This window comes from Stegostoma tigrinum, chromosome 5 (genome assembly GCF_030684315.1).
Source record: "Stegostoma tigrinum isolate sSteTig4 chromosome 5, sSteTig4.hap1, whole genome shotgun sequence".
Taxonomy (NCBI): Eukaryota; Metazoa; Chordata; class Chondrichthyes; order Orectolobiformes; family Stegostomatidae; genus Stegostoma; species Stegostoma tigrinum.
Genome location: NC_081358.1, coordinates 61,953,487 through 61,973,128, shown reverse-complemented (window position 1 = coordinate 61,973,128; position 19,642 = coordinate 61,953,487). Strand labels below are relative to the sequence as shown.

Genomic DNA, 19,642 nt, shown 5'->3' with positions numbered 1-19,642 from the left:
ATTTGTAGCTGCACCCATCAAAGCAGATAGAGATCATTACATCACACTCCTGACTTGTGCATTGTAGTTGGTGTATAGGCATTTGGGAGACAGGAGGTGAGTTACTCACCATAAAATTCCCAGCCTCTGACCTGCTCTTTCAACCATAGACCGTACGTGGCTAATATATGTTTTTTGTTAACCCACTGAATCTTGAGCAAACTTCTCCAATCTTTGTACCACAAACGACTACCCTTTCTATTATTTGGTCAGAACGTTGCTGCTACTGTTGAATTTTTTTAGTTCTATTCTTACTGAAAATTCAGAGTACACTTCTATCAGGAATCGTTAGAAATGCAAAACCTCTATAAATCTCTGGTTAGGCCCCAGCTTGACCACGACCTCTTGGGAAGAGTAGCTAGGCTTTGGGGAAGGTGCAAGAGAGATTTACTTGTATGGTACCAAGAATGGTGGGTTTCAGTTATGTGGTGAAACTGGAGAACTGAAGTTGTTCTTTAGGCTGGGAAGGTAAAGGAAAGTTTTAACAGTTGTTCAAAATCATGAAAGAATAAATCTGATTAAACTGTCTTCACTGTCAAGCGGATTACCAATGAGGCAGCACAGATTGTTGGCTTTTCGCAAAAGAAACTGAGGGAATCCATGTTATCATAGGAACATCGCTAGTAATCCAACAGTCCATGTTAGTGCCCTGAGGGTGTGTTCAAATCCCATAATGACAGCTGGGGAATTTAAATTCAATTAACAAGTAAATTCAAAATTGAAAATAGCCACGTGATTGTGAATCTACTATTGTCAGTTCAGATACTTGTGTTTCACTATATTAAAGTGTTTTTCTCTTGTGAAAAAATATATATTAAAATTGATATATGGGGGTCCCCGATTTGCAACTTCCGCCTTATGAAAGCTCACTTATGAACATGATTCCATACAGCGGTGTAACTTTAAAGGCCTGATATGCAAACATTGACTGTCCTTACAATTGGCTGCTTTACGTTGTCCTATCCTGAGTTCTGATTTGCGTACAAATTGATTTGTAAACAAATTTGGTTCACTTTGGTTAAATGACCTTGAATCTATAAGGTTCAAATTCTACTGCAGTAAAGGCATTTACTGGACACAAGTAGAAACTGTTGCATTTTTATATGCTGACTGTGCTTAAGCTGACATTGTGTGGCATAATATGATACTAAATTTTGTATCCTGTCTATATCTTCCATTGAAGTCAGACAGATATATTCAAGTTAAGCAACTTGCAAAAAATGATCTTTTCACGGGGTCATGTGGCAATTCAAGCTAGTCAAACTGTTAACATCAAAAATTCCTCTTTTTTCCTATTTGAGGGTGGAGAACAGTTTTAAACTTCCTTATTGCCAGCTGCAATATTTAGATAACTGATGGAGGAAGGTGACAGAGAGAAAGATGTTCCTGTGGTTTTTCATTTGCATCCGTGATTCAATTTCTCAGTGTCATCTGTGGTAAGAATAAATTGTTGAAGATCAGCCCCAAATATGGGATTTGAAACCATATATTTTTGTTTTGTGATTGTTAAGAATCTATTTTCATTGCATTGTTGGCCTTGCATTTCAATGTAGATTTGTGAATTTGGAGCAAATGAGCATGAAATTAAAATAACGTAAACTGGGTTAAACTCACTTGGAGCTAAGCCATGCAGTGTGTAATAAGGGCATTCTTCCCCATCCACCACAATTTTCTTAACCCAACTGTATCATTTTTTAAATTGGGGACAGTAGGGAGAATACTTTTCTTTTATATGAATTCTGAATCTCAGTGAGATTCTTTAGAGAATAGAAAAGCAGGTTTATAATCGTAACACGAATTGAGCAGTGGGAGGCCTCTATTTCTTGCTTACATAACCTGGAACTAAACATAAACTTGAGCAAATTGTTTACGTCTTTGTTCTTCAAAGTATGAAACAAAGTCAAAGAAAGGAAGGCACACAAACTAAAATTTTCAGTGCTGGAGAGACTCAGCAGGTCTGACAGCATCCGTGGAGACAGCAGTCAATATTTTCAAGTTCAACATGACTCATCTTGTGAACTGGATTTGTTCATTTTGTGAGAGAATTGTCTTAAGTGGAGTGAGCCTTTCAGCTTAATTGTTTGGATTTCTGCCTCAGCATGAGGAAACAAATATTTGAACCCCACTGTAGGTGTTCGTGGCAAAAGGAGACTGGAGCTGTAAATTCTTGTTGACATCTTGAGAATGCTTGTAAAGGTTGAAAATTGATAATAAGGTTATTTGCTTCTGATATATAGACAGGTGGTGAAGGAAGAAAGCAGGATTAGTCTCTTCTGGAAAAGCTTAACCGATCTGAAAGTAAGGAGAAATCAGAGTTAATGTTTTAGGTCGAGTGATCCTTTCTCAAAACAGCCTTTCCAGCTATCTGTTTTTGTTTCTGACTCACAGCATCCACAGTGGGGACAGAGCCCTTGTGTATATCTAAGGCTGAGATAGATTGATTTTTGCCTGCTGATCAAGATTCTTGGGTTACAGGGAAAAGACAGGAAAGTGGATGTAAGGAATATCAGATCAGCCAGAGTCGTCTTGAGTGGCAGAACAGGCTCGGAACTGAATGGTTAACTTCTGTTCCTACTTCTTTTGGTCTTAACTTTTTAAAAGACATCTATCTCTTTGTAAATGCCTACGAATATTCGAAAATCTGGAACAAATTGGTTTAATATCAAATCTGCAGAGCATTTTGCTTTCTTGGAATTATTATTAAATAAACTACCAAATAAACATACTACTTGACATATTAAAATAACTTGTGTATTTTTTAGCATTATACAAATGCAAAAATGAATTGAAGCCAACCCAAGTTTATAACTCTCTGGAATTAGTTATTCAGATGCATATGGTTGAGGCCATGAGTAAAGGAAGGTAATGTACTAATTTTTGACATTTATTTGAAAACCTATTTCTTTCAATGAATTGCCAGGTGATACAAGCACAGCAAAGCTACATATGCTCAAATACATCAGTGTGCAGACATCAATATTTGTTGTTGTGACAGTTTTAAAATCCAGTTTCTTTTCGTCTCTGTAGTGAAGACAGGGTAAGGTGATGCCATAATGTTACAGGACTAAAAGGACTAGGGTTCAGGGCCCTAGATTTATATTCTGGGGGCATGAGTTCAAATCCCATGACAATAGTTGGCAGAATTTAAACTGAACCAATCAACATCTGGAATTAAAATCAAGTCTCGTCTGCCATTAATATAAAATATTTGGATGAGAATTTAGAAAACGTGATTAGAGAGTTTGCGGATGACACCAAAATTGGTGATATAGTGGACACAAGTAGGTTATCTAAGATTACAAATGGGTCTTGATCAATTGGGTAAATGGGCCGAGGAGTGGCAGATGGAGTTGAATTTGGGTCAATGAAGTGTTGCATTTTGGTAAGACAAACAAAGGCAGCACTTGTACAGTTAATGATAGGGCCCGAGGGAGTGTTGTCAAATACCTGTTCAGGTGCATAGCCCTTTGAAAGTTGCCTCACAGTTAGATGGAATGATGAAAGCCGTATTTGGCACGCTTTCTTTCATTGTTCAGAACATTGAGTATAGGAGTTGGGACATCCTGTTGCAGTTATACTGGACATTGGTAAGGCCAATTCTGGAATACTGAGTACCGTTCTGGCTGCCTTGCTAGAGGAAGGATACTATTAAATTGGAGAGGGCGCAGAAAATATTTACAAGAATGATACCGGGACCGGAGGATTTGAATTATATGGCAAAGGTGGATAGGTTGGGACTTTTTCACCAGAGTGTGGGAGGTTGAAAGATTGAAGCTTAAAATCATAAGGAGCATGGTAAAGATGAATAGCAAAGGTCTTTTCCCAAGGATAGGTGAGTTCAGAAACTGGAAGGCATATTTTTCAGGTGAGAGAAGAAAGATTTAAAAGGGACTTGAGGGATAACTTTTTCACACGGCTTGTTCGTATATGGAATGAGTTGCCAGAGAAGGTAGTTGATCCTGGTACGCTCACAACCTTTTTTAAAAGACATGATGGGGCATGAATAGGAAAGGTCTAAAGGGCTGTGGGCTAAATTTGGTTGGCATGGATGAGTTGAACCAAATGGTGTGTTTTTGCGCTGTATTACTCAGACCCTATTGGTCACCATGCAACTGTTATCAATTGTTGTAAAAAGCTGTCTTTTTTTAAAAATTCATTTGTGGGATGTGGGCATTGCTGGTTGGCCAGCATTTCTTGCCCATCCCTAGTTGCCCTTGAGAAGGTGGTAGTGAGCTGCCTTTCTGAACCGCTGTTGTCCTCCTGCTGTGGGTTCACCCACAATGCTATTAGGGAATGAATTCCAGCTTTTTGACCCAGCGAAAGTGAAGGAGCAGTGATATATTTCCCAGTCAGGATGGTGAGTGACTTGGAGAAGAACTTGGATGTGCTGGTGTTCCCATATATCTGTTGCTCTTGTCCTTCTAGATGGAAATGGTCATGGGTTTGGAAGGTGCTGTCTGAGGATCTTTGGCATATTTCTGCAGTGTATCTTGTAGATATACACACTGCTGCTACTGAGCATCAGTGGTGGAGGGAGTGAATGCTTGTAGATGTAATGTCAATCAAATGGGCTGCTTTGTCCTGAATGGTGTTAAGCTTCTTGAGTATTGTTGGGCCTGTGCTCATCCAGGTAAGTGAGGAGTATCAGGCTTTGAAGAGTCAGGGCGTGAGTTACTTGCCGCAGTATTCCTATCTTCTGGCCTGCTCTTGTAGCCACTCTCTGTTAATGTGGTGAGTCCAGTTGAGTTTTTGATTAATGCTAACCCCCAGGATGTTGATAGTGGGGTATTCAGTGATGGTGACACTATTGAATGTTAAGGGGCAGTAGTTAGATTGTCTCTTACTGGTGATGGTCATAGCCTGGAATTTGTGTGGCGAGAATGTCACTTGCCACTTGTCAGCCCAAGCCTGGATATTGTCCAGATCTTGTTGCATGTGATCATAGACTGTTTCAGTATCTGAGGAGTCACAAATGGTGCTGAACATTATATAACCATCGGCTAACATCGCCAACTCTGACCTCATGATGGAGGGAAGGTCATTTGATAAAGCAGCTGAAAATACCCTGAAGAACTCTTGCAGAGATGTCCTGGACCTGGGATGACTAACCTCCCATGACCATCTTCCTGTGTGCTCCTGAGACACTGCTTGGCCTGCTGTGTTCATCCAACTACACACTTTGTCATCTTCCTGTGTGCCAGGTAAGACTCCAACCTCAGGAGTGCATGCCCCCAATACCCATTGATTCCAGTTTTTTGGCAGGACTCCTTGACGCCACGCTCAGTCAAATGCAGCCTTGATATCAAGGGCTGTCACTCTTGCCTCATCAATGGAATTCAGCTGTTTGGTCCATGTTTGAACCAAGGCTGTTATAAGATCAGGAGCTGAGTGGCCCTCGTGGAACCCAAACTGACCGTCACTGAGCAGGTTATTTCTGAGCAGGTGCTGCTTGACAGCACTGATTACACCTTCCAACATTTCAATGATAATCGAAAGTAGACTGATAGGGCGATAATTGGCCGGGTTGGATTTGTCTTGCTTTTTGTGTATGGAACATACTCGAGCAATTTTTCTCATTTTCGGATAGATACCAGTGTTGTATCTGGACTAGAGGAGCAGAAAGTTCTGGAGCACAGGTCTTCAGTACTGTTGCTGAAATGTTGTCAGGGCCTTTGCAGTATTCGTTGTCTTCAACCATTTCTTGATATCACGTGGAGTGAACCAAATTGGCTGAAGGCTAGTATCTATAATGCTGGGCACCACTGGAGGAGGCCGAGATGGATCATCCATTCGGCATTTCTGGCTGAAGATTGCTGCAAATACTTCAACCTTAGCCTTATCTTTCGCACTGATGTACTGGGCTCTTCCATCACTAACAAAGTGGGTAAGAGTGACTCCTGCTCCTCCAGTGTGTTGTTTAATTGTTCACCACCATTCATGACTGGATGTAGCAGGGCTGCAGAGCTTAGACCTGATCTGTTAGTTGGGGGATCACTTAGCTGTGTCTATCATATGCTGCTTTCGCTATTTAGCATGCAAGTAGTCCTGTTTGGTGGCGTCACCAGGTTGATACCTCGTCTTCAAGTATGCTTGATGCTGCTCTTGGCATGCCCTCCTGCATTCTGCATTGAACCAGGGTTGATCCCCTGGCTTGATGGTAACCATTGAGTTGAGGTTATGCCAGGCCATGAGGTTACAGATTGCGCTGGTATACGATTCTGCTGCTGTTGATGCCCCATGGTGCCTCATAGCTGCCCAGACTTGAGCTGCTAGATCTGTGTACAGTCTGTCCCATTTAGCACAGTGATAGTGCCACACAACACGTTGGAGGTTGTTTTCAGCGTGAAGTTGGGGCTTTGTCTCCACAAGGGCTGTGAAATGGTCACTCTTACCAATATTGTCATGGACAGATGCAACTGCAGCTGGCAGATCAGTAAGCCTGAGGCCAACTGTTTTTCCCTTTTGTTGGTTCCCTCGCCGCCTGCCGCAGACTCAGTTTAGCAGCTATGTCCTATAGGACAACCAGCTCGATCAATAGTACTGCTGCTGAGCCATTCTCGGTGGTGGACATTGAAATCCCCCACCCAGAGTACACCTTGTGCCCTTGCCATCCTCAGTGCTTCCTCTAAGTGTTGCTCAACTCTGAGGAGTACTGATTCATCAGGGAGGGTGGACGGTATGCGGTAATCAGTAGGGGGTTTCCTTCTCCATGTTTAACTTGAAGCCGTGAGACTTCATGGGGTCCAGAGTCAATTTTGAGGACTCCTCGAGCAACTCCCTCTCTCACAGTATCCAACTGTGCTGCCCCTTTTTACTGGGTCTTTATCACCGGTGAGAAGGGACATATCCAGGGATGGGGATGGTGATGGTGGTGTCTGGGACATTGTCATACTCACAGAATCATACTTTATAAACAGTCAGGCTGTTGCTTGACAAACTTGTGAGCAGCTCTCCCAATTTTGGCACTAACCCCCAGATGTTAGTGAGGAGGACTTCACATGGTCGACAGGACTGTTTCTGCTGTTGTTTTTTTGGTACCTAGATCGATGGCAAGTGATCCATCCAGTTCCATTTCTTTGAGTCTTTGCAGCGATTTGATACATCTGAGTGGTTTGCTAGGCCATTTCAGAGGGTAGTTGAGAGTCAGCCTCATTGCTGTGCATCTGGAATCACATGTAGGCCAGACCTGGTGAGCGTGGCAGATTTCGTCCCCTGAAGGGCATTAATAAACCAGTGTGTTTTTCTGACAATTGGCAATGATTTCATGTTGATCAGTAGATTCTTAATTCCAGACTCTCTCTCTCTTGAATTCCAATTCCACCAACTGTCATGGTGGGATTTGAACCTGGGGCCCCAGAACATCAAGATAAGAAAGTGTGGAGCTGGATGAACACAGCAGGCCAAGCAGCATCGCAGGAGCACAAAAGCTGACATTTCGGGCCTAGAAGGGTCTAGGCCCAAAACATCAGCTTTTGTGCTCCTGAGATGCTGCTTGGCCTGCTGTGTTCATCCAGCTCCACACTTTTTCTTATCTTGGATTCTCCAGCATCTGCAGTTCCCATTATCCTCAGAACATCAGCTGGGTTTCTGGATTAATATTCTAGTGGTAATACAACTAGGCCATCGCCTACTTTAGGAAACAAAGTCTGATGCCCTACCTAGTCAAGTCTATGTGTGATCTACAAAAATGTTGTCGACTGTTAAATGCTTCAGTCATCAACTGGAGTTTTGGGGAAAAATTGAGAGCTTCCTACAGGAAGCAAGAGGCAAGCCACAGTCTGTGTAGCCGTGCATATGGATCCATGCTTTACACAACAATAACTCAGCAGAGGTGGTGGTGCTGTGCTTTGCAGTTGGGAAGGACTTGTCTTGGGAGTCTTCAGCGTAGCCTCTAGGCCCCTTGAAGTTTCATGGCATCAGGTTAAAAGAGAAGATTCCAGCTGTTTGCCACCTAACTGCTCCTTAAGCTAAGTCAGTTCTTATCCATGATGCACACCACCTGGAAGAAGCACTGAGGATGGTAAGGGCACAGAATGTACTGTGTGGAGGACATTAAACCTTATACACTTAATGGGATAGTCCTGGAGAGTACTGCTGAACAAAGAGGCCTTGGAGTGTAATGTGGAGTGATGTTTTTGTGATTGGAACCCTATGACCAGCAATGTACCTCAGGAATTGATGCTGCTGCCCTTGCTGTTTGTTAGATACATTAATGATTTGCATGTGAATGTAGAAGGTATAATTAGTAAGTTTGCAACAATTCAAAAGTTGGTAGTTGTTGTTTAGTGAGTAGGATGCCTGCTGTTTGATTTTGATCAGCTTGTAAATTGGACAGAGCAATGGCAGATGGAATTTATCCCTGACTAGTGCAAGGTGATGTATTTTGGGAGGTCCAATAAGGGAAGGATATCCACAAAGCTAGGTCTGTAGGGAGCATTGAGGAACAAAGGGACCTTTGGTTTACAACTCCCTAGATCTCTGGAGTAAGCATAGGTAGATAGGATGGTGAAGAAGGCAAATGGGATGCTTACCTCCGTTAGCTGGGACGTAGAATATAAAAGCAAATAAGTCTTGTTACAACTTGATAAAAGTTTTAGCAAATATTTGTAGCTCATTGTGGGTGAGGTTGTTGACTTGCTCGCTAGGTTGGCTTTTTGATCAGATGTTGCATCACCGTGCTAGGTAACATCATCAGTGAGGCCTTCAATGAAGCGATGTTGTTTGCTCCACTTGAAGTTTATACTTTCAGGTCTCTTGCAGTGAATAATGCCATTTCCAGTTTTGTTCTGTATGTGTTTGTGTATGGGGTCCAATTTTATGTTTGTTGATTACATTCTGGGTTGAGAACTGTCTCATGCATGTCTGTGTTTGGCTTGGGCTAGTATGGTTGCGTTGTTCCAGTTAAACTGCTGGCTTTTGTTGTCGTTGTACTGGTATTAAGGAAGGCTTGTCATGTCGTTTTGCTGCTAGCTGATGTTTGTGTGTTCTGATGGCTAGTTTCCTTGTCTGACTAATGAAATGCTTATAGCAGTTGTTGCTTGGTATTTTATAAACTACATTTGCTCTGCATGTTTTGGGAATGGGGCCTCTAATCCTTAAGTGTTTATCAAAGAGTGACTGTGGACTTGTTTTACCATGATTCCTAGTGGCCATAGGAGTCTTGTTATCAGTTTTGATGTGTTCTTGACGTAGGGCAGTGTGGCCAGAGTATTAGGGCGGGGATATACGTTCATAACAAAGATTTTGCCTAGGTGCTTTTCCCCTTTCCTGCGATGTTCTGGCATGTTGCAGTGAGTGGTGGCCCGTCTAAATAGTGTCCTAATGCAGCTTTTTTTGTGTGGACATTGGGGTGGTTGCTTGGAAATTGAGGATTTGGACAACATGGGTAGCTTTCCTGTATACTAAGGTTTGGAACTCCCTATTGGTCATAGGTTCAACTCTGACATCCAGAAACTGACTCTGTCTGTCTGTCTTTAAATTTTCTCCTTATGAATTTAATCCCGTTGTTGATGAACATAAGAAGCCCGGGCAGCCATCCTTCCTGCATCCATGTGCTGACACATATTGGGTTTAAACAAGGCCATTCAGCTGCTAACCATCTTCGGATGCTTCTACCATCATAGGGTCATTTTTTTTGCTCAGTACTGTCTATGGCGTGGAAACAGGCCCTTCGGCCCAACAAGTCCACACCAACCAATAGAGCATCACACCATAACCCACCTAATTTGCTCATCCCTGAACACTATTGGACAATTTACCGTGGCCCATCCACCCAGCCTGCACATCTTTGAACTATGGGAAGAAACCAGAGCACCCGGAGGAAACCCACGCAGTCATGGGGGAAATGTGCAGACTCCACACAGACATGTCCCCTGACAGTGGAATCAAACCTGGATCCCTGGCACTGTAAAGCAGCAATGCTAACAACTGAGCCACCATGTCGCCCCATTGTTCATTCATCAGCACGATGTTCAATGCCATTTGTGACTCCTCAGTGAAGCAATCAGTGCACCAGCCATGGAAACACTGTCGCTACAGAAGCAGGTCAGATGCTGGGGAATCAGTGGCAGATTACTCATCATTTAATTCTGTCATCTATAAAGATCAAATCAGGTGTATGATGGCATATTCTTGATTTTGCTTGATGAGTACACTTCCAGTAACACTCAAGAAGCTCAATGCCGTTGAGAATAAAGCAGTCCACTTGATTGGCATGCCGTTCACTGCTTTTAACATTCACACCCTTCACCCTTCTACAAGATACGTTGCAACCACTTGCCAAAACTCCTCAGACAGCACCTACCAACTCAAGACTCTTACTACTTAGAAGGCAGTAGATTAGATTAGATTCCCTACAGTGTGGAAACAGGCCCTTCGGCCTAACAAGTCCACACTGCCCTTTGGAGCATCCCACCCAAACCTCAATCTTTGAGTCCTCAAAATACAGAAATGCCACCATCTTCAAATGCCCCACTAAGCCACATACCATTCTGAGTGGTAGCATGTTCCTCCACTGTCACTTAGTCAAAATTCTGGAACTCTTTTTTTTTTCCCCCCTGCACCCACAGACTGCGGCAGTTCAAAAAGGCACCTTTCCACCACCTATCTAGGGCAGCACATGCTTGTCAGACTAGTCATGCCTATGCATTGTGAAAGAATTTTTTAAAAACCCTTTTGAACTGCAGTCACCTGTAATAGATCAGGACAGAATACAGTAACAATATTTTGATAATGAACTTTATTAAATAAACTAAAATTTCAGAGCACTCACTGGCTTTTTTTCATTGGGGAATGACTTGCCATGCAAACAAAACTGTACATCAAAGATTTTAAAGGAGGTTAAATAAGTATAAGGAAACCTCACATTTACGAAGGGCTTTGTATCCTCAGGAAAGTCTAAAGAGTTTTTTAACGAATTAATTTTAGAAGCAGAACATTTAAAAACATTGAGGCGGCACGGTGGCTCAGTGGTTAGCACTGCTCACCACGCCAGGGACCAGGTTTGATTCCAGCCTCGGATGACTGTCTGTGCGGAGTTTGCACATTCTCCCTGTGTCTGCGTGGGTTTCCTCCAGGTGCATCTGTTTCCTTCCACAGTCCGAAGATGTTCAGGCAAGGTGGATTGGCCATACTAAATTGCCCATAGTGCCCAGAGATGTTTAGGTTAGGTGGGTTAGACAAGGGGAATGGGTCTGGGTGGGCGCTCTTCAGAGCGGTCATGTGGACTTGGTGGGCTGAATGACCCGTTTACACACTGTAGGGACTCTATGAATAAAACCATTCATACTCTCCATCACTGACTGTCAATAACAGCAGTGTGTATCATCTTTTAAGATGGAATGCAGAAATTCACCAAGGCTGCTTAAACAGCACATCCCAAATCACTGATTTACTACCGATTAGAAGGACACGGGCAGCAGATAGATGACACCACCACGACCAGGAAACATCTCTCCAAGACACTCAAAGCCCTAACTTGGAAATATTATTGTGATCAGAGATAATGGGGACTGCAGATGCTGGAGAATCCAAGATAACAAAGTGTGAAACTGGATCAACACAGCAGGCCAAGCAGCATCTCGGGAGCACAAAGGATGAAGGGTCTAGGCCCGAAACATCAGCTTTTGTGCTCCTGAGATGCTGCTTCGCCTGTTGTGTTCATCCAGCTTCACACTTTGTTATCTTGGAAGTATTATTACTGTTTCTTCAGTGTCACTGGGTCAAAATCCTGGAATTTCCTTCTTAACAACAGTGCCTCTACCTAAACCAAATAGTCTGCAGTGGCTTAAGAGGCAGCCTAGTACCCCCTCCAAAACAAATAATAAATGCTGGGCCAACCAATCAGTCAGTGATTCCCAAATCCCATGCATGAATTTAGAATAAATGAGACAGCTTGTTATGTAGCAATTATGGTAGGCAAATTGGCAAAGCAAGATCACGTACTGTGGCTCAGTGGTTAGCACTGTTGCCTCACAGCACCAGAGACCCGAGTTCAATTCCAGCCATGGGCAGCTATCTGTGCGGAGTTTGCATGTTTTCGCTGTATCTGTGTGGGTTTGCTTTGGTTTCTTCCCACTGTCCAAAGATGTGCATGCTAAGTGGATTGACCGTGCTAAATTGTCCATAGTGTTCTTGAATGTATGGATTGGGTGGATCTGGGTAGGATGCTTTGAGGTTCGGTGTGGACTTGTTAGGCCAGCGGGCCTGTTTCCAAACTGTCCGGATTCTATAATTCAACTAAACGAACAATTGGTAGTCCATATTTGGTTAAGGAGGGATTAATATTAGCCAGGACATCAGGTGAGTTCTGTACTCTTCAAATAATGCCTTTGAATCTTTGCTAAATTGTCAGGATTTATTTTTAACTACACATAAGTCTCCATTTCTGACAATCTCAGAATTGTATTCATCTTGATAAATATATTCTGTTGTGAAACTTGAGCATTATTACACTTTTTTTGCTGTAGCTTCCAGGATTTTGATATCCAGAGCTCCGTGTGGTGCAGTTCTGACTGGCTAACTATAGGGACGTACAAAAGCATTGAAGGGATTCGAGTCTGTGGCTCTTCCATCCCAGCTCCTTATATTTCTTCAAAGGACCATGTCTGGATTGAGTTTCATTCAGATGACAAGTACACTGGAAAAGGTTTCCGGCTGTCTTATGTCACAGGTATGTACAAAATTGGTGTCCTTTTTCTTTGAATTGAATGCAGCAAGTTTTCTGTTCTAATGTCCCTCTGATCTCTTTAGCCTCTTTCAACCTTGTGACCCTCTGTCATCTCTTCCTCTAGTTTTCAATCCTTCACACTGCTGATTTTAATCATCCACTGGGGCCTTTCTAGATCTATCCTCCTTCAACATTACAAGCACATTAGAATTTCTGTGGCATGCCAAATGTGTGTGCCCAAACATTAATGCAATACAATCCTTGTGAATTTGTTGTTTTTTGTTTGTTTCATGCCTGAAAGTGCATCAGAACTCACTGATTTACTTTTGAAATCTAGGTACTGTTCTAGAGGCAAAGTAGCCAGTCAATTGGCAGAAAAAAGGGTCCCACATACGAGGAAGTATTTTGACCTGTTGATGTGGTCTGAGGAAGAAAGTTGCCCATGACACTGGGGACTTAAGCCATTCAAATCACCTGTAACTTTTGTGACATTTAATTAGGTCAATACTGATCAATGTCTTGTTGGTCCTATAGTCCTTGACTACAGAAGGACTGTATCTTTGCCTCATAAAACCGTTAAATTCAGTCATAAAATGCATGATTTTGAGGGTGCCTGATATCCATTGCATTGTGTAAAGAAGTGCTTCTTGGCAGTTTCGCTGAATTTTGATATCATAATCCCCTATGAATTCCCCCACAACCAAACAGTTTCTGTTTACCTTCAATCATCATCATCTTTAAGATCCAATCTAATTGTATTTATCTTCTGTACTTCAGGGATAGCAGAGTTTCAGCAAACTCTTAAGCCTTTTAACCCTGGCATAATCCTGTTAGATCTGCTGTTAGAGGCTGACAGAGATTTCCTGAGGTGCCGTGCCCAGGACTGAAAGTAGTACTTTAAATGAGAATCTAACCAGATTGTTGTGTAATTGCAAGATAGCAAAGTGTTGGGCTGGATGAACACCGCAGGCCAAGCAGCATCTTGGGAGCACAAAAGCTGACATTTCGGGCCTAGACCCTTCATCAGAAAAGCTGTGGTACCTGGTTTGCTTCAAGACATGGTCGAGCAGTTTAAAGGCTGAAGAGACCGCAAGAGAGTTGCAGTGGGAGAGAGATCCCCTGAGGTTGGTCCGGAGGGAGGAGGGTAACTTCTTCAGGTTAGGCATCCTGGAAGAGGCTTCGTAGTGAGGTTAAAATTGTGATCAGAGATAACAGGAACTGCAGATGCTGGAGAATCTCTTCAGCCTTTAAACTGCTCGACCATGTCTTGAAGCAAACCAGGTACCACAGCTTTTCTGATGAAGGGTCTAGGCCCGAAATGTCAGCTTTTGTGCTCCCAAGATGCTGCTTGGCCTGCGGTGTTCATCCAGCCCAACACCTCTGATGAAGGGTCTAGGCCCGAAACGTCAGCTTTTGTGCTCCTGAGATGCTGCTTGGCCTGCTGTGTTCATCCAGCCTCACATTTTATTATCTTGGAATCTCCAGCATCTGCAGTTCCCATTATCTCTTCCACTGTTTTGTGTTTCTGTTACCGTGTTTCTTGTTCTTGCACTTGCTCTTGCTCTCGGAGTGCCCCTCCCGCCCCCTCTCTGTCTATTGCCACTCCCATTGTCTTTCTGTCTGCACCTCCCATCTCTGCCCTGTCTGTCACCCTGGCCCTGGCTCCAAACCCCCTTGCTCGTCGCTTACACAGCCCCATGCTCTCTGTTCCCCCTCCACCCACAGCATCACCCCCAATTTGCTATGTTCCCCTACCTATCGACTGTCTTGAGCTGTATATTTTCATACCCTCTGCTTTGTATTTGTGGCAATATTAAGCCATGCACACAGTTTCCTTTAAAATCATATTTATTTAATAAAGGCTTTAATTAACATAATACAAAAATGGCTGTGACATAGCTTAGCTTTGTATTTTTGCCAAAACCACTTGCTTCTTATCTAGTATTATGTATACTATTGATTTAATGAACAGATTATTACACTAATTTTTACATGTAAATTGACTGTAGGTATAACTTGAATGCGCAAACAGCTAAGTCCTTTCCACTTCCATGTTGTTAAACTTTTAATGCACCCATTGTGCTTGGCCAACAATGTCTATTTGCTATTAAGGTTTCCAAAGGTGCAGGTTGCATGTTTTCTTCCTATTGCTTTATTGCTGTTGCTGAACTTTTAAGTAGTAGTTGAATTTTATAAATGACCTGGATGAGGGTGTAGAAGGATGGGTTAGTAAATTTGCAGACGACACTAAGGTCGGTAGAGTTGTGGATAGTGACGAAGGATTCTGTAGGTTGCAGAGAGACATAGATAAGCTGCAGAGCTGGGCTGAGAGGTGGCAAATGGAGTTTAATGCAGACAAGTGTGAGGTGATGCACTTTGGTAGGAGTAACTGGAAGGCAAAGTACTGGGCTCATGGTAAGATTCTTGTTAGTGTAGATAAGCAGAGAGATCTCGGAGTCCATGTACACAGATCCTTGAAAGTTGCCACCCAGGTTGACAGGGCTGTTAAGAACGCATAGTGTTTTAGCTTTTATTACTAGAGGGATCGAGTTCCGGAATCAAGAGGTTATGCTGCAGCTGTACAAAACTCTGGTGCGGCTGCACTTGGAGTATTGTGTACAGTTCTGGTGACCGCATTATAAGAGGGATGTGGAAGCTTTGGAAAGGGTGCAGAGGAGATTTACTGGGATGTTGCCTGGTATTGAGGGAAGGCCTTACGAGGAAAGGCTGAGGAACTTGAGGCTGTTTTCATTAGTGAGAAGAAGGTTGAGAGGTGACTTAATTGAAATATACAAAATAATCAGAGGGTTAGATAGGGTGGATAGGGAGAGCCTTTTTTCTAGGATGGTGATGGCGAGCACGAGGGGGCATAGCTTTTAAATTGAGGGGTGAAAGATATAGGACAGATGTCAGAGGTAGTTTCTTTACTCGGAGAGTAGTAAGGGAGTGGAACGCTTTGCCTGCAACGGTAGTAGATTCGCCAACTTTAGGTACACTTGAGTCGTCATTGGACAAGCATATGGACGTACATGGAATAGCATAGGTTAGATGGGCTTGAGAGTGGTAGGACAGGTCGGCACAAAATCGAGAGCCGAAGGGCCTGTACTGTGCTGTAATGTTCTATGTTCTATTAATTATATATCTTGAGCAGGCCTGGGTTCAAGTCACACCTGCTCCAGATCTGTCGTAACATAGAAGGCAGTTTGATTGTAAAAGGAAATCTGTAACTGCGGCTCTGAGGCCTTGCAGTATTTTGCACTAAAATTTAAGCACAACTCTGCGTTTTGCAATGACACTACCAGTTGAAGGGCCACCTCATCATGTGTGCATTTAGCTTTCTTCTATCCACAACATTTCTTATCAGGGAGAAGATAGGGCCGATCAGGGATAGCGTAGGGAACTTGTGCGTGGAGTCTGAGCAGATAGGGGAAGTCCTAAATGAGTTTTCTTGCTTTGGTTTTCATTAAGGAAAGGGTCCTTGTTGTGAATGAGCACTTTGAGGAGCAGGGAAACGGGCTTGTACGGATAGAGATTGAGGAAGTTGATGTGCTGGAAATTTTGTCAACCATCAAGATTGATAAGTCCGGAGGGCTAGACCAGATTTATCCTAGGTTGCTCCGGGAAGCGAAAAAGGAAGTTCTAAGCCGCTGGCGAAAGATCTTTTGCTTTCTCACTCTCCACGGGAGTCATATTGGAAGATTGGAGGCGGGCAAATGTTGTTCCTCCTTTCAAGAAAGGGAATAGGGAAATCCCTGGAAATTACAGACCAGTCAGCCTTCGGTCTGTGGTCAGCAAGGTTTTGGAAAGAATTGAGGGATAGGATTTATGACTATTTGGAAAAGCATAGCGTAATTAAAGGGAGTCAGCATGGCTTTGTGAGGGGCAGGTCATGCCTCACACATCTTATTGAGTTCTTTGAGGAGGTCACGAGACAGGTTGACGAGGCTTGAGCAGTGGATGTGGTGTACATGGACTTCAGCAAGGCATTTGATAAGGTTCCCCACAGCAGGCTCATTCATAAAGTCAGGAGGTATGGGATACAGGGTGATCTGGCTGCCTGGATTCAGAATTGGTTGGCTGACAGGAGGCAGAGAGAGGTTGTAGATGGTAAGTACTCTGCCTGGAGGTCAGTGCTGAGTGGTGTCCCGCAGGGCTTTGTTGTTGGGCCTCTGCTCTTTGTAGTTTTTATAAATGACTTGGATGAGGAGGTTGAGGGGTGGGTTAGTATGTTTGCTGATGACACGAAGTTTGGAGGTGCCGTTGATCGTATCGAGCACTATTGCAGACTTCAGCGAGACATTGACAGTATGCAGAGCTGGGCTGAGAAATGGCAAATGGAGTTCAACCTGGATAAATGCGAAGTGATGCATTTTGGAAGGTCGAACTTAAATGCTGAATATAGGGTTAAAGGCAGGATTTTCGGCAGTGTGGAGGGATCTTGGTGTTCAAGTGCATAACTCCCTCAAAGTTGCCACCCAAGTGGATAAGGTTGTTAAGAAAGCATATGGTGTTTTGGCTTTCATTAACAGGGGGATCGAGTTTAAGAGCCGCGGGGTTTTGCTGCAGCTCGACAAAACCTTGGTGAGACCACACTTGGAATATTGTGTCCAGTTCTGGTCGCCCTATTATAGGAAAGATGTGGAGGCTTTGGAGAGGGTGCAGAGGAGGTTTACCAGGATGCTGCCTGGACTGGAGGACATGTCTTACGAGGAGAGGTTGACTGAGCTTGGACTTTTCTCTGGAGAGAAGGAGGAAGAGAGGTGACCTGATCGAGGCGTACAAGGTAATGAGAGGCATGGATAGAGTTGATAGCCAGAGACTTTTCCCCAGGGCAGGATTGACTGCCACGAGCGGTCATAGTTTTAAGGTGTTAGGAGGAAGGTATAGAGGAGATGTCAGAGGGAGGTTCTTCACCCAGAGAGTTGTGAGCTCATGGAATAGTTTGCCAGTGGTAGTCATGGAAGCAGAGTCATTAGTGACATTTAAGCGACTGCTGGACGTGCACATGAACAGCAGTGAATTGAGCAGAATGTAGGTTAGGTTATTTTTATTTTTGGATTAGGATTATTCCACGGCACAACATCATGGGCTGAAGGGCCTGTACTGTGCTGTACTTTTCTATGTTCTGTGTTCTATGTTCTATTTTTTTCTATTGTGACCCGATTGAAAAAGAACTGAGATAATCTCCAGTGGGCTGTTCTTGTAAGCTTCCAGACCACTACCAAAGTAATTACTTTAAAGTTGGCAGCCTGTCCTTTTGCCATCAGTGCACAAGGTGCATGTTATGCACCAGTGCTATTCCCTAGTATGAAGGTTAAGATGCTCAACTTCTGAAAATTTAAGTGGAAAAGCAGGAACCGCCTAAGTTTAATCGATGGCTTTGACATTTCCTGTTTCCATTTCTGCCCACACTGTATATTTTGTATTACGGCTTTATTAAGAAAGAATTGTAAGTAAGCTTTCCAGAAATAACTTGTCTATCCTTCCTCCATCCCCACTTTAAATATCAGCTTTCTGGCATAAGCTGCTATGTAGAGGTAGAGTTATGAACTACGTTTTATACAGTGAAGGAAAGCTCATCATTCCAATCAAAGCCTTGTAACAGCAGCATCAGTTTTCATTGTAACATGTCAAGCACAAAGTTTCTCCCTGAGCATGATTGTTTCTGCTGAAAAATTTTGCTGAAACACTTATTATACTAGGAAGTATCCTTTTAAAATTTTAATTTTTGGTTTGTTTCTCCAGTTTTTAGAGGTAAAAGCAAGACATTTACCCACCCAGGTGGATAGAGTTGTTAAGAAGGCGTATGGTGTGTTAGCTTTCATTAATAGAGGGATTGAGTTCAAGAGCTGTGAAGTTACGCTCCAGCTATACAAAAGCCTAGTTCAGCCTTGTCTGGAGTATTGTTTCCAGTTCTGGTCACTTCATTACAGAAAAGATGTGGAAGCATTAGAAAAGGCGCAGAGGAGATTTACCAGAATGTTGCCTGGAATGGAGGGAAGGTCTTATGAGGAAGGGTTCAGAGAGCTAGGGCTTTTCTCTTTAGAATGATGAAGGAAGAGAAGTGACTTGATAGAGGTGTACAAAATGGCCAGACGTATAAATAGAGTAGACAGCCAGAAACTTTTTCCTCGGGTGGAGGTAGCTGTTACGAAGGGACCTAGTTTTAAAGTGAAAGGAGATAGATATCAGGGAGATGTCTGAGGTAGGCTCTTTACTCAGTGTGGTCGGGGTGTGGAATGCATTGCTGGAGCGGGTAGTGGAGTCAGCCACATTAGGGGCATTTAAGTGGCAATTAGATAGGCATATGGATGATAGTACAAGGTAGGAGTGGCGGTTAGATCGACCTTAGGTTTAGGGTGAAAGTTTGGCACAACATCATGGGCCAAAGGGCCTGTTATGTTCTACGTTCTATGTTACTTGAACAAATGCTACTTCTTCCATAGTGAGTTAGAACATAGAGCAGTACAGCACAGTCCAGACCCTTTGACCCACGATGTTGAGCTGACCTAGTATCCTGCTAAGATCAAACTGCCCTGCATACCCTACATTATACAATCATCCATGTGCCTATCTAAGAGTCCTTTAAATGTCCCTAATGTATCTGACTCCACTACAACTGCCGGCAGCACATTTCAAACACCTCCACTGTTCTTTGTAAAGAACATCTCCTAACTCTAACATACCCTCCTCCAATCACCTTAAAATTAAGCCCCCTCATAACAGTCATTTCCGCCCGATTAAAAAGTCTCTGGGCATCCAGTCTATCTATGCTTCTCATCTTGTATATCTCTATCAAGTCACCTCTCGTCCTTCGCTCCAGTGAAAAAAGCCCTAGATCCCTCAAACTTTCCTCATAAGACCTGCCCTCCAGTCCAAGCAGCATCCTGGTAAATCTCCTCTGCACCCTCTCTAAAGCTTCCACATCCTTACTAT

At 43.2% G+C, this 19,642-nt stretch overlaps 1 protein-coding gene across 5 annotated transcripts in view; it reads left to right on the top strand.

The window, feature by feature from the left end:
• lrp12 (low density lipoprotein receptor-related protein 12) overlaps positions 1-19,642 on the top strand; it is an 82,086-nt gene that overhangs the window by 40,339 nt on the left and 22,105 nt on the right. For all 5 annotated transcript variants that reach the window (XM_048529941.2, XM_048529938.2, XM_048529940.2 and 2 more), the window contains one exon: positions 12,507-12,709. In XM_048529941.2, the coding sequence (XP_048385898.1) occupies positions 12,507-12,709 (203 nt within the window). The remainder of the gene's footprint in view (positions 1-12,506; positions 12,710-19,642) is intronic.